Here is a 15,474-nt window from a genome sequence, read left to right as displayed (position 1 = left end):
CAATTAACTTAATGTGGGTCCCATATGATGACTTTTCTCAAAATGCAAAGTACTTTTTTGCTTATTATAGGTTACATTTTTTTTTTTTACTATAACACTTTTAGCAAAAAAAAAAAAATCAATCAACTTATTTTATTTAGTTTTTAACTTTTATTTATAATACTTTTAGTAGAAAACTAGTAAGAGATGTTCCCAAATGAACATTTTAGTCTCACGTCTTCTATACCAAATACATCCCTTTAAACTCAACTCATCTCCCATAATCACAAACACAACCAGTGATAGGCTTGATACCAACAAGAATGATTATAATAGGTTTTCTTGCTAAGCTATTGCCAGCGAGAAAGTTAATATGGTACTAGTATTGGTTTTATCAAGGAAATATATTGTACCGGTCATTCTGTTATAGATTTCAGAACTCTCTAGATTCTAGAGTCATCCCTCCCTTTCTTCCAACCTATATATATAACACCTCTCACTCTCACCCCCCTCCAAGACCAACAAAAAGCTAGCTAGCATTGCCTTTAAGCCATGGATGAAGACTTCGAGTTCGACGTGAACATGGAGGATGATCCAGTTCTCAAGGTGGGTGACCGTGAAGAGAAGGAGATTGGTAACAAAGGGCTAAAGAAGAAGCTTCTCAAGGAGGGTGAAGGATGGGACACTCCTGCTACTGGCGACGAAGTTGAAGGTTTGTTTGTGCTCTTTCATTCCTCTTCTTTTTTGATTGAGAATAAGAAGGTGTTTGTGTTGGTTTTGCAGTTCATTATACTGGGACGTTGCTTGATGGAACTCAGTTTGATTTAAGCCGTGATAGGGGGACCCCGTTCAAGTTCAAGCTTGGCCAAGGTAATTATTTTTCATTATCCTTAATTTTACGTCTTCTGCATTTGCTTAATTTGTTTCCCTGGGTATGCTAGTTCTTAATAATATCTGAGACTGACTGATCACGTCACATGTAACCTTGTCCTTGGTCATTGTTATTTGCTTTTAAAGGAACAGCAGCTACTTTGAGTTTGTAGCCAATGGGCTTCTCTTTCTCTTACAAGACTGAATAAGATGCTATTTGAGCAAGGTTTTATGTTTTTCTATGAATCACGGCGTAGATTACAGACAAGGGAAACAAGAACTTTAAAATTATATCAAATGGTGAAATCTCCATATCAAGAAATTAAGCTTTTATAAAAGAAAAAGACTCAAGTCTAGGCTCCATATCGTCTACCCTTATTGGCAACACTTAGGCCCTCTTGACGCACATGAGAATATCTATTTTTATTTTTTTAAATGTATATAAGAATAATGTGAAACTATCTTCCCCGATATGGGATTAATGATCTCCAATATTAATTACGTTTCTCCTCTTGTATATTGTAAAGATGAAAATTTTAGGACTGGATGTATTTAGCATTTAGTTATTACAGTAACGGATATAAAATTCATGTCTGATCTCCTTGAGTTTCTGAGAGTTGGGTTGTGGATTTAGTTTTCAAGGTCAAGTTTTATGTATTGCAGGACAAGTGATCAAAGGATGGGATGAAGGTATCAAAACCATGAAGAAGGGTGAGAAAGCCGTTTTCACCATTCCTCCTGAGTTGGCCTATGGCGAGTCTGGATCCCCTCCAACTATTCCACCCAATGCCACTCTTCAGTTTGATGTGGAGTTGCTGTCTTGGAACAGTGTCAAAGACATATGCAAGAATGGGGGAATTTTCAAGAAAATACTTACTGAAGGGGAGAAATGGGAAAATCCAAAAGACTTGGATGAAGTTTTTGGTAAAATATTGATCAGGCACTTCTTCTTGAATGATTGATATAACTTCAATGAATATGATTCATTGTTTTCTAACAATTGGTCATTCTGTTCACTGCAGTTAAGTATGAAGCTTGGCTTGAAGATGGGACACTCATTTCGAAATCTGATGGGGTGGAATTCACTGTTAAAGATGGTCTGTCTCCATTCCTCTTCGACATTTGTGTGCATATATGTGTGTGTGTACACCTACATATGTAAATGAACTTCTTCAAGTGACCTCAATATTTATTTTGTCTTTTGGTGTGCAGGCTGTTTCTGCCCTGCCTTGGCAAAAGCTGTGAAAACAATGAAGAAAGGAGAGAAAGTCCTCTTAACAGTGAAGCCACAATGTAATTTCAGATCTTGTTACCAGCTAAATATTAATGTTCTATTTTGATTGTAAGAATAATGGTTAAATCATTAAATTCACCAATTTTTTTTTAACAGCTTTAAGCTTTTGAGATAATTGGATCGTGGTATCAAAGTAATGGTTAAATAATTAAATTTAAAATTTCCTTAATATAGCTTAATCTTTGCTAATTTGTCATTGATAATGATAATTCATTGGGTTTTTTTGTTATGCTTTGTAGATGCATTTGGGGAGATGGGTCGACCAGGCTCTCATGACGAGGGTGCTGTGCCTCCAAATGCTACCCTCCTTATAACTCTTGAGTTGGTCTCTTGGAAGGCTGTTTCTGATATAACCAAGGACAAGAAGGTTCTGAAAAAGATCTTGAAGGAGGGAGAGGGATATGAGCGTCCAAATGATGGGGCAGTTGTACAAGGTATTATTGCTGGAAACAAACATTATATATATGGGGCTTTTCAAGTTCCTTAATTTGTTTGTACTACTTACCCTTTCTTATGTTCTTGTCTTCTTTCAGTGAAACTAATCGGCAAGCTACATGACGGGACCATCTTTACAAAGAAGGGTCATGATACGGAGCCATTTGAATTCAGAATAGATGAAGGTGGTAGCGGCTATTTCCCAATTTTGTGACTTCTATTTGCTACGATGTTAGTTAATCTTCCAAAGTCAAATTTGGGTTTTTCTTCTCTCATAATTTTCATATGGTATTGACAAAACTAACCTTTACTTATGGTTGTGATTTGTATCCAGAACAAGTTATTGATGGACTCGATAGAGCTGTGAAAAACATGACGAAAGGGGAAAGTGCTTTGGTGACTATTCAACCAGAGTATGCTTTTGGTCAATCTGAGAAACAGCAAGAATTGGCTATTGTCCCTTCCAATTCGACTCTATATTATGAAGTTGAGCTGCTCTCATTTGAGAAGGTAAGTGTGGTGTATTACATTTTAACTGTGTGATGTGTTTCTCATCTTAAGATGAATTTTTATTGTCATGAAAAGTTGCTCAGAGAATAATCTATGAAATAATGAATAAAATGCTGCAGGAGAAGGAATCTTGGGATATGAACACACAGGAGAAGATTGAGGCAGCTGGAAAGAAGAAGGAAGAAGGGAATGCATTGTTCAAGGTTGGTAAATATGAAAGAGCATCAAAGAGATATGAAAAGGTACATATAAAAGTTTAATATCTGTGATTTGTTCTAAGCTTATAACGTTGCCTACTAGTGATATGGACCAGCTTACAACCTTTCCTTTTGTTGCACAGGCTGTAAGGTTTATTGAGTATGACTCCTCTTTCAGTGAGGTGGAGAAGCAGCTGGCCAAGGTACTTAAGATTACCTGCAATCTTAACAATGCAGCCTGCAAGCTGAGACTCAAAGACTACAAGCAGGCTGGGAAGCTGTGTACAAAGGTCTGCCATTATTTAGCCTGAAGGTTTTATTATGTCTTTTCCAACTAGTGGTATATGTTGATTTAGTGCTGACATCTAGAGATTTCTATTTATGTAGGTGTTAGAAGTCGACAGTAAGAATGTAAAAGCTCTGTACAGGAGAGCACAAGCATACATACAACTTGTTGATTTGGAGCTGGCAGAACAGGATATCAAAAAGGCTCTTGAGATAGACCCAGACAACGGGTATGTTCACTAATTTTGTCAATAATGGGCTATGTTTTCTTGTCAACTGGGAAAGGTTGTGTTATCTTCAGTACAATTCACTTAATTCAGGGTTTTATTCATTTACATTAGGATGTTGGTTGTGTTGTCAGGGATGTGAAGCTGGAGTACAAGATTTTGAAGGAGAAAGTGGGAGAGTATAACAAGAAGGATGCCCAGTTTTATGGCAGCATCTTTGCAAAGATGAACAAATTAGAGCAAGCAAGATCAGCAGTAAGTTCACCAACCCCAACCTTTATAAACATTGTCTTTTGTCTGGATTTAATACTCTAGTTTGCTATGTCTTTGAAGTCATTCATTAGTGATTGCTTTTGTGTCTTGTATGAGCAGAATACACCGCGAAAGCAGGAGCCAATGCCAGTGTTAATTGACAGCAAGGTGTGATACCAACCTGCCCTCCTCTCTCTTTTCTGTAGTTTAGACAACTACAGTTTAAGAATTGAGGTTGTGTTAGATTCAGTGAACAGTTATGGAATGTAGATTCGTGGAGTGGTACCAAATTAACCAGTGAGATGTATTATCCTTCTAATAAAAGTGGTTATTGTATGCTTCCCATGGTCTACTTGCATTATAACACGAGTATTATAAAATAACTAAAATTGATCATGCGCATCGCGTGGAACATCCACTAGTTGGTGTGAAACCTATAAGAAGGGAATCTAATTTACAGATCTTTAGAGTTCACGTTTGGAACAACATCTCATGCAGAAGAAGTTGAAATTCTTGTCAAAGCATATTGTCAATATCTACTATTTACATTGAATCACATGAAGCAAAGGCAATACTTACATTGAACCACTTGAATCAAATATGGTATCTAATACCATGAGACATCCAAAAGGATCAAATGAATCAAATTCCAATCCAATTCTAAACATTTTAAAACTGGAATTGAAAATCCAATTGCAATTTCAACTCCAATTCCTACTCCAAATCACACCCCTAAGTTAAAATAATGTTACATCTAGAATATATGGCCATTCCCAAAGTTTAATTTATTAATTCCACAAAGAACGACAACAAGGTGCACAATAATCAGTAAAATGCTTGTGGTCAAGATGGAAAGGAATAAGATTAATGCTACAAATATTGAGCACCACTCAAGCCTAAAGAAGAGAATTGATAATTATGCAGTATAAAAACCGATAAGAACTAAGCCATAGTTGCCAAAATGTGGAGGGGATGAACAAAAGCATTAAAATTGGATATAGAGGTCAGGGTTCTAAATTTTACTATAGGGAAAAAGTTGCAATATAACTATTACAGGAACTGGCAATACCATGAAAAGAGCACAGCTATAACAATAAAAAGAAATTCTACTACAAGAGAGTGATGGATAAAGAGGCCAGCACCCAACAAGTGCTATTTTAGCTCAAGTCTGACTTGTCAATCACAAACTAGTTAAAGCATCTAATTTGAAACAACTAAACATGCTACACAATCCTCAGAGTTCAATCAATAATGATAAACATTGGCCCATCTAGGCAGGTGTAACAAAAACAAGTTGCAAAAAGACCAAAACTATGACTAATAAACTACTTAAGCAGCGGCACCCTTCCCCTTCTTCCTTTGGATCTTCTTCATATAGAACTCAAGTTCTTTTCCTTCCAAAATGTATCTGATAGAAAAAACAAATTGGTTTGGAAAGAGAATAAGACGACACAAAACCGAATACAAAAGAAAAAATGTAAAAACTTTTGTGCTCACCCATCAGATCTACCACATTGTCCCGGTCGAGAAGAGATGCACGCCAACAGCCTACCGCCCCCAAACTGCTCTTCAATATGTGCATCAAGTGTACGACCTTGCTGACGCTTCTCAAGCTTCCTGGCGACATGGTTACTCTTTTTTGTTTCCTTTTCCCTTTCCTCCGTATTTCCTTCGCCTTCCTGCTTATTGACATGATGAAACTTGTTATTATTAATAAAATTAAATAAATCTAAATTCAGGGGGGGGAAAAAGTGACACTATGCTCGAGAAAATTAACCCTGCTAACAGCACACAAATTTCCAGTACATAAACAAATGATCATTAGAGCTCCATTGCATCTCCATACATGAGGATATTGAAAAAGAAGTATACACCCTTTCATGCCTCATAAAAGAATATCTCCCACAACAATGAAATGGCAAGGTTGTATTCTATACAAGTAGCATGGATTGTACTTATGTACTACCATTAAATCAATTATCAAAGAGAATTAAAGATACGGTAAAGGATCTCCCATAGCAATTTTTTTGCGCTAAATTACAAATTGAACCCTCTAACTTGCCTAAAATCCAATTCAGTACTGCAAGTGTAACTTCAGTTTTGCTCAATCTAGTCCTACTTTGCCTAACATTCAATTTAGCATTTAGCATATCCAATGCTAGTGCTCAACAGATTTCAATACCAAAATATAGAGGATTAAGAGGGAATGATAACTAATAACCACACGTCTCAGTTGGAATTATTAAAAAATATCATTTGACCTATAAGTTATCTCAAACAGCCTCATTAAAAATAGGCACATCTATTTGGAAAAAGTTTACTTCTAAACTAGTTTGAAGGAAACTTCTTCCAACCCTCTATGCAGCAAATAAAAAGACAATTCATTTGTGCTTTTAATCACATTACCTTTATAATGAGTCACATGACTTGCTTAAATAATAATGTGGATACTCTTATTCCTTATAAATTGCTAAGTAGTGGGTTAGAGGAGATTCCTCCAAAAGAGATTCAATATTGTGAGACAGATCAGGTAAATGAGACAAGCTCATCCCACGATACTCGTAATTACATCAATTTTTTTTTTTAAATCTCTGGCTCCCACCAAACAATTGCTAGTAAAGAGAGCATGCCTAGTCAAATGTGCAAAAGAGAATATAAATACCGTAACTTTTTATTTGATAGGCAAAACTAAAAACTTATGATTCATAGAAAATTACAATCACGAAAGCCGTATTGATCCTTAGCTTAGAATCAACACCAGAGCATTAAACCACGCCCACCATAATCAGCCTAACTCACCTCCTTCCCACCTCCCAAAAAGGCACTTAGAATGTTATATTTTCTTCATTATTACATTAATACTGGAAATAAAGAAAGTGTTATCACATAAAATGTACTTTTTTTTCATAAGTAAACATTAATCTAATAAGAGGAATTATCATTCAAGGCGGAACCAGAATGGTCAAATCTCCACCTTTGAGCTACCATCACAGAATTAAATCACATCATCACCAACAGAAGGTTATTACCCTATGTCTCATAGTTGAGAAAGCCCTGTGCAACACTCAAAACCATAAAAAGAAACTTTATTGGCTTACACCATTTACATACCACTTTCTATAACAGTAGGAGAGGGTCAGACACTGAAACTTTTGGAAAAGCTGAAAAGCCTCTTATCCTATTGGTTCTATTAGCTTGAGTTCCTTGGAAGCAACTTACAAACAGATAACAAGGGACATGCTCTCAATGTACTAGCATTTTCTAATAGCAAATTTTCTAATTATTAAAAAAACAAAAACAAAAACAAAAACAGTCAGAGAAGAGTATTTGACTGAATAATATACACCACAAATTACTAAACCAGAACTACTATAATGAATATTTCACTTTGTGCTGTCACATGTTTATAAACACAGATAGCTTTATACCAACTGATAATCGATCTAAATCAAAGCAAACAATTTCATATAAATCACTTAATAGTACCTCTGGGGTTTCCTTCTTAGCAGCTGTCTTCTTCTTCCTACCAATGTCAACTCCATAATGCTGAAGGTACCACTGCTTGAACGGGGCAGCATCAACCTGAACAATAGCACTCTTCACCAGAGTTTGTGTTCTGACAAGCTCATTGTTCGAAGCATTATAAACAACATCCAGGATACGTGTTTTGCGGGTGACAGCTTCACTACCCCATGAGTAGTTTCCAGTATCCAATCTGAGGGCTCTCCATTTGACATTGCCTCCTCTCACACGGATTCGCCTTACGGTCTTGTTACTTGAGAGCTTAGTATTTGCAGGCTGACGACCAAGCTCATACCTGAAAAAAAAAATAAAAAAAAAAAAAAAAAAAAAGTAATCAGCATTGCATCAAGAGAAAAAGTGACGTAAAAGGAACAAGTTAACTTCAAGTTACACAAGTAGAAAAGCCAACTCAAACATCTCATTAGCACTGAAATTCAGCGTGCAGTATGTTTTGATGCTTACTAGTAATATTCTAATTTTTGAGGGAGACGAGAAACACTAATTTAGCTGACATTACACATTAGACACTCTTAGGAATGTCTCGATGGCAAAACAATAATTGGATCTTCTTCCCATATATTTTTTTATTGAAATTTTGGGTATTGTGTTAGAACATCACAAAGATTGGACACCAAAAAAAAGAAGAAGCAAAGAATCAAAAGTTTCACATAGCCAAGCCCCAGGAAAAAAAAATGCAAAAGAAGAAACAAAGAACCAAAAAGAAAGAGATATTAATTAGAGGGTGTTTTGAGAGTAATTGAAAAGATCTATGAGAAGGGAAAAAAAAATTAAAAAAGAAGAAGAGAAAAATGGGTTAGTGATAGTGATAGTAATAGTAATATACATACTTTCTCTTCTTCCTCCAGGCCTTCTTCTTGCCTCCAGTGGCACGCCTCTTGTGCATAGAGTCACGTGAGATACCTATCAACATATATCAAAACACAACACAAAAAAACTTTCCATCATTACCATCACCACAGAGAGAGAGCGAGAGAGAGAGAGAGATTTGAGGATTACCCATGGTTGGTTGCAGAGGATGAGAACGACTTCTTCTTTGGGCTCGGTACCTATTATGCTACAACAACAACAACAGCACCTCCTGTTGTGTGCTTAAGGATGATTATCGGCTTTTATGTGGAAACCCTAGAAATGCACTGTGGTCGACATACGAGGTTAGTCTCGTAATTTCCTGTCGCTTAATTGATCACTAATTCTCAAAGTTAGTTATGGTTTTATAAGATTTCAAAAATACTCTCAACCTAATTAAATAATTTTTATTTTTAAAAAATAAAAAATAAGGTTAAAATTGTAAATCAATAAAATTAAAAAAAATTACCCAAAAAACTTTTTTCCTAAAAATTTGGATACTCTTTATTTAAATACTCCTTTCGTTCCAATTTGTTTGTGCTCTTTAAAAAGTCAAATTAAAAAAAAAAAAAATCATTTATTGTCTTGTCTATCTTATAAAAATGTATAAGTTTATAAAACTACCCTTAAATAAATATATCAACTTTTTTAAAAGAATTATTTTTAATGAGATAACTAAAAAGGTGTCTCAATTAGATTGATTTTTTTTTAAATATTTGTTATTTTTTATATATAATTTTTATTTTGGAAATATAATTTATAAGTAGATAAAGCAATTTGAAAATTAACAAAAGAGTGACCTTATTTTTTAGGAAATGTTTTAGTGGAAGTTAGAGTTGTATTTTTACCGAATTGTCCTTTAGTTTTGTCTCTACTTAAATATAGAGGTGTAGGAGTATTTTTGGGAAAAAAAAATGAGGATCCCAAATAAGGGAAGCCCATTAAATAGTAGTATAAATACAGTGTGAGTGTAACATTCTGACCTAATATATATAATTCATCCACAAGAACAACTAGCTTATTGAATTATATAAATCGGGTCGGATTGTCACACTCACACTGTATAGTATACTATGTTGTTATTTGTTAAGTGTTAAGAGCTATGCTGCATGGAAACGGTGATTTTGGCTAAATATCCATGTCTGACATGGGTACTAGTAAGACACCCCTAAAATTCGTACTTGATGAGTGTTCTCATTTTTTTTTTTTTTTTTGAAAAAAATCTGAGTGCGTCACAAACACGGTTGTGACACGTCGGAACCTCCTAGACACAAAAAAACTTAGAAAGAAAATTAAAGAGAGAGAGAGAGAGAGAGAGAGAGAGAGAACAGGATTTGGACCAACACCTCTCTCTTTCCCTTAGTTGTCTGATCTGATCTATGCGGTGTGCCTTCTCGAAATAGATCGACGACAACCAAACCCCCTTCGGCCTTTGGCGATCCCAAAGCTCCTTCTCTCTCCCTCTGTAGTTTCTCTTTTTGCAAGTTTTGGGTTCTCTATCTTTTGGTCTTTCGACTCTTTCTTTCTCTTTTTTTTTTATTTTTATTTTTTTTAAGTTTGGCACTTATACACGTGCTATTCTGGGTCTACTTATTTATGTGTGTTGTTTACTTATTTAATAGGTTTAGTTTGGTTTTTTTTTTTTTTTTTTTTTTTGGTTTTATCTGTCTTATAGGTTTAGTAATGGAACAAAAATTGTATTTTGGACAATATTTTTTTGGTGTTATTGTACTTATTTATTGTCATTACTTAATTTAAATCCTAAAATAAACATATATTGTCTAAAAATATTTAAAAATATTTAAAAATATACCTAAATATATTAATTAATTAATTAATTGTCGTACCCCCGTACCCGTGTCGGTATCTATGCAACCTAGGGTAAGAGACATAGTAAATGACGAGACTAACCTCGTATGTCGACCACATTGCATTTCTAGGGTTTCCACATAAAAGCCAATAATTCATCCACAACAACAACTAGCTTATTCTTAAAAAAAAAAAAAAAAAAAAAAAAAAAAAAGCTTATTTATTGTTGAACATTGTAACACCCGCCTTACTTAAATTTAATTTAATTGTTTTTAGAGTGGAGTTGATGAATTATTTAATTTATTTTGAAGGTGATATTATTTTATATTATGATATTTACAAAGAAAATAAATAAAAGAAAATGTAACATGGAGAGTTATTTTGTGGATTATTCATATTAAACTTTTAGTCTCCTTATCAGTTAAGAGAAATGATAAGAGATTAAAACCTATTTGGATTAGGAGTTTAAGTGTTATTGGAATTTTTTTAGAGTTCTAGCCTATCTAAACAACCTTAATTTGAGTTTAATTGGGAATTAAAGTCTTGGAAGCATATTTAAGCTATTGGGACCTGGGTCTCTCCTTTATATGGATGAATAAAAAAAAAAAAAAAAAAAAAAAAAAAAAAAGAAGAAAAGAAGAAGTCAGTGCTTAGCATATTAAAGCTTAAGAGTAGAGAATTAGGGTTTCTCTACATTGAAAAGAATAGAATAATATGTAAAGTTGAAGAGTAGTCTTATGGCCTGTTTGGAAGTTTAAAAATGGAGGGGGAGTAGAGTAGAGGGAGGGAGAGTAATTTAATTACCTTGTTTGGAAGTTTTTTAAGAAAGGAGGGGGAGGAGTTTGGAGGGGTTTGGAGGGGTTTCAATTAGGGGTGTCAATGTTCGACCCAACCCGCGAACATGACACGAACCTGACACGTGTTTTTCGGGTTAGGGTTGGGCCTTAATGGGTTTGGGTCATAAACGGGTCGACCCGAAAGTGACACGATAAGAAACGTGTCATAAGTGGGTCAACCCGTGTAACCCGCAATAGACACGTTTAACACGCCAATTTATTTGTGTCAACCCGAAATGACTCACTTAACACAACCCGTTTAACTCGTATAACAAATAAATATTTATTTTATTTTAGATTTGTCAAATACCTTTTATATCCAACATATATTTTAAATTTAAAAAGAAAAATGAGTAATTACAAAATTTACAAGGGATATAATTGAAAATTGAAACTTTACAGACCTTAGAACTACTAATATCTTCTTCTTCTTTTTTCTTTTTTTTTGGCATAGAACTTGTACAAATGAAATTGGATGAGCTTGTGAAAGATATTATGAATTTGGACATTAACAAAGAATCTATGGATGATAATCGTGGTCATAGTTAGGATTAGTCTACTATTTGCTTAAATTCTTTCAATATTGATACTTAGCATTTGGCGAGTTCCAAGGATATTATATTTTTGTTGAACTATGTTATTTTATTTTTGTTAAACTTTGTTCTTTTGAATTTGGGTTGAAGTGTATGTACTTCTTTTGGAGTGTAAAGAACTTATTTCTAGATGAATGTTATATTTTTGTTGAACTATATTATTTTGAATGTGAGTTAAAAATATGAAGTGTATGCACTGTTTTTTGGAATGTAAAAAAAATTATTTCTAAATAGATGTTATATTTAATATTATGCAGGTTGAAATGGGTTGTGTTACATTCGTGTCAACTCAACACGACCCGTTTATTAAGCGTGTCAAATGGGTTGGGTCAGGTTAACCCGCTTTATTAACAGGTCGGATTAGGGTTGAAGGATCATGACACGATTATTAAATGGGTCGGGTTAGGGTTGAGCCATTTAGTCGAATACCCCTACCTCGACACGACACAAACCCGACACGCTAACCCGAATTGACACCCCTAGTTTCAATCACCTCTAACTCCTCATTTTTAATTCCCCCAAATTGGAGAGATTTGGAGGGAGAGTAGAGTAAATAAATTATTGACTAGATAAATTTCTCAATTTACCCTTTCTAAATTAATAATAGACCAATGTTGCAAGTCTATTTTCAAATAGGGGTAAATTTGTCTATTTTAATCATTTCTTCTTCTCTCCATCCTAATTTTTAAAACATCCAAACAAGGGGAAGGGCTAATTACTCCCTTCCCCATTACTAATTTTAAAAACATCCAAACAAGGTGGAGGGGAATCATTCCCCTCTACTCTCCTCCCCACTGCTCTCCTCTCCTTTACTCCCCTCTACTCTCCTCCCTCTCTAAACTTCCAAACAGGCCATTAAGGTTTCTTGCATGAAAGGTAGAGAGAGAGACTATGAGATTACAAGAAACAAAGTTCTGCATCAGTGTGGTCGAGTGGTCAGGTATATCTCTATCTCAAAGATTCATGGGAATAATCTATGTTGCTACTGTAGTTTAATAGATTTTCTTGAATATCCAATATAAACTCTTGAATAGGTGATAAGCTTTTGAATGATTAGTTGCTAGAGTTTACTCTACTTAATAGTGGTGCTGAATTTATAACGTTTGTAATCTATATCATTGTTTCAAGTTTCAAAAATTTTAGTCAGTACATGCTATAGGTTGCTAAGTCCTACAGGTAAATTTCTATGGATGCTATATGTATATTTGGATCTTATAGAGTATTTCATGGTGGCACTGAAGTGTTTTATGAAATCTTAAAGAAAATATGAATCTGACACTTAGCTAGATAATGGTTGTATTAGTATTAACCTACTAGGACTTGATGAAAATCTTGGTGAACCGCTAGCAAGCATATTCTCATTAGGTTATATCTTTACAGGTTGTAATACCTCTATTAGCCCCCAAAGACATAATAGTAGTAAGGAGAAATAATATATTATGGACGATTATAGAGATGTTTAAAGACTAGTAAATTATTAGGAAGTGTCCCTTACATCCTTATGGTATACGGCAAGGTGGATTAATTATATGATTGTGTTACTCCTTTACTTTTAGGTGTGGAGGAAGAGCTCATTTGATTTTGGATCAAGACTACGAGCATTAGCAGTTAAAGGTAAGTGAACTTTAGAACATGATGTCTCTCAAGACGTGTGTATATATATATATATATATATATATATACATATTTCCAAAAGTGAAGTTTTAAAAAACTTATATCATTGTCAATGCTTTATACATACTTGAATTTTATTATTTCTTATGCGTTATTTTGAAACTGTATATGTTAAGAATGACTCAAAACTATTTATTTATTTTTTTTTATAGAAATTATTTATTATATGATATATGATTAGTATTGACAATATTGCATAAAGTAAGAATGTTTTCAAATGGTTAGCTAGATAGTTTGCAACCTTTACTAACACAGGGTTAAGTGTTGGTCTTCGATTGAAGTAGTGTTATTGTGGTGTGGTGCAGTTTTATCATTTGCTCTTCGAAGTCAGTGTTATTATTTGCTCTTTGGAGCCAATGTTGCCTTAGAGGTTATTGTTATTGTTTCTCATGGGAATCACCCACCGAGTGTTTAACAATTTATGTCTTTGTTTGACTAATATTTTCCATATCAAACTATTTTTTTATTTTTTTTATTGTTATTGGCCTTTATAAGTGGAAAAATTGTTTATTACTATATTATATTGCTTCTACCTATTTAGTGTATTTTGGCCAATTAAAGTGGTTACTATTTTATTTATTGATTATAGTATAATAGTTAAATGTTTTCTTCTTGACAATTTTACAGAATATATTATGTTACTGTTAAAACTATATGTAAGTGTTTTGTAAAGATTATATTTTGCCATTGATACTATTATTTTGTTTTGAGAGACATCCTCATGTTATGTAGTCTCTTATTGAGCTTCTAGCTCACCCCCCCCCCCCCCCCCCCTTTTCTCCACCTTTTCAGATTAGAGCAGTGGAATGTCTTTTGGTGGTAGATCATTGGAGCCATAGATTGAAGACTACTTTTGGAGTTACGTTAGTTGATGGACTGTTTTATTATGTTTTCTTGGGATAGTGAGTTTAGTATTCGTGAAACTATTTGAGATTGTATTTGGAGACTTTATTGTTAAAGTTTTAGTTTGATAGATTTTATAAGAAATATTTGATGGTTTGATTCTTATTTGTGGATATTTAATTACACTCTGTTCCATTATAGCAAATGTTGATTATTTATAAGACATGTCATGCATCTAAATCCTTGATATGAGTTTCGAGTGTTATAGAACATTTACAAAATATTATTATATTTGTTCTTTTCAAACTATTTGGGAATTTAGCTTTTTTAAAAATTAAAACAATAAGGCAACAATGCACTTTTGGTCCTTACATTTTGGGCCGGTTCTCAATTTGGTCCCTAAATTGATTTCGCTTCTAAGTCAATCTCTGTTTTCAAAAATCGTTTTTATTTTAGTCCCTACTATCAACCCAATAATAGAAAAAATTGAGGTGGCAAACGGAGGTCCTAGGTGTCAAACCCAGTTATTAAAATATTAATAAAAAATCCAACGTGTCTCACTTACACCCATGTGACCCCTCACATGACCCTGCCACCTCATTTTCCTGCCTACTTAGCCCTTGCGTGTCCCTGCTCATCAACTACCTTCAGCCACCCCTTAGACAGACACACTTGAAGAACCCTAAATCCCTTATAGAAAATAACTTTGCTTCACTCACTCATCAAAACCACATTGAAGAGATGAAATCAAGCTTATCATCCTCGGGTATTTCTCCAGCTCTGCTAAACCAGTTCTAGTGGTGTCCTGGATGGAGAACAATCCAAGAAGAAGGTTCTATGGGTGTCCAAATTACTAGGTAAAGTCTGAGTTGCTTCAAATTTTTATTCTTTAGTTCGTTTTTTTAGTGGGCTGGGTTGATTTGGTTTGAATTTCAGGTTGGACGGAAGTGAAAATTATTTCAATGGGCTGATGATGAGATTTGTTTGCGTGGTAAGGTGCTTATCCCAAAATAGAGGCAGACCATTCTCAGACTCGAGGCTGAGGTTTCAACCTGCAAAAAGAGGGAGAAGTGTTTGATAGTGTCTTTGATTTTGGGATTGCTGATATGTGGGATCTGCCTTTGTGTGATTTTAGTTTTTCTGGGTTAGATGGGGTATGCAGGGTTAAGGTAGAGAAATGAAATGCCTTGTATGAAGGTTTGGCATGCTTCTTGTCACTGTTTAACCATATTGCATTGTGGAGCATTTTGTGGAAAACTATATCCCAATTGCCTTTGTAAT

The 15,474-nt window shown here is 34.3% G+C and overlaps 2 protein-coding genes and 1 long non-coding RNA gene across 3 annotated transcripts; 2 read left to right on the top strand and 1 right to left on the bottom strand.

Annotated features, from left to right (window-relative positions):
* The first annotated feature begins 233 nt into the window (after positions 1-233).
* LOC126733403 (peptidyl-prolyl cis-trans isomerase FKBP62-like) lies at positions 234-4,389 on the top strand. The gene is made up of 13 exons (XM_050436703.1): positions 234-691; positions 763-849; positions 1,513-1,773; positions 1,872-1,946; positions 2,062-2,142; positions 2,383-2,577; positions 2,677-2,763; positions 2,913-3,088; positions 3,208-3,330; positions 3,429-3,575; positions 3,673-3,800; positions 3,932-4,052; positions 4,170-4,389. Exons 1-13 carry the CDS (start codon positions 532-534, stop codon positions 4,221-4,223), a joined length of 1,695 nt encoding a protein of 564 aa, XP_050292660.1. The 5' UTR covers positions 234-531; the 3' UTR covers positions 4,224-4,389.
* Positions 4,390-5,115: 726 nt separating this feature from the next.
* On the bottom strand, positions 5,116-8,752 carry LOC126733401 (40S ribosomal protein S8). Its single transcript, XM_050436702.1, has 5 exons — positions 8,589-8,752; positions 8,420-8,492; positions 7,536-7,866; positions 5,547-5,728; positions 5,116-5,457 (listed from the first exon to the last, which is right to left on the bottom strand). The coding sequence occupies exons 1-5, from the start codon at positions 8,590-8,592 to the stop codon at positions 5,379-5,381; spliced, it is 669 nt and encodes a 222-aa protein (XP_050292659.1). The 5' UTR covers positions 8,593-8,752; the 3' UTR covers positions 5,116-5,378.
* Positions 8,606-14,309, top strand: LOC126733402 (uncharacterized). Its single transcript, XR_007659689.1, has 3 exons — positions 8,606-8,743; positions 13,233-13,290; positions 14,143-14,309. It is a non-coding gene; the product is annotated as an uncharacterized LOC126733402 (long non-coding RNA).
* Positions 14,310-15,474: the final 1,165 nt, after the last annotated feature.

Source organism: Quercus robur, chromosome 6, assembly GCF_932294415.1.
Source record: "Quercus robur chromosome 6, dhQueRobu3.1, whole genome shotgun sequence".
In the NCBI taxonomy this organism is placed as follows: Eukaryota; Viridiplantae; Streptophyta; class Magnoliopsida; order Fagales; family Fagaceae; genus Quercus; species Quercus robur.
The sequence above is the reverse complement of the archived record's forward strand: the minus strand, read 5'-3'. Positions and strand labels throughout refer to the sequence as shown.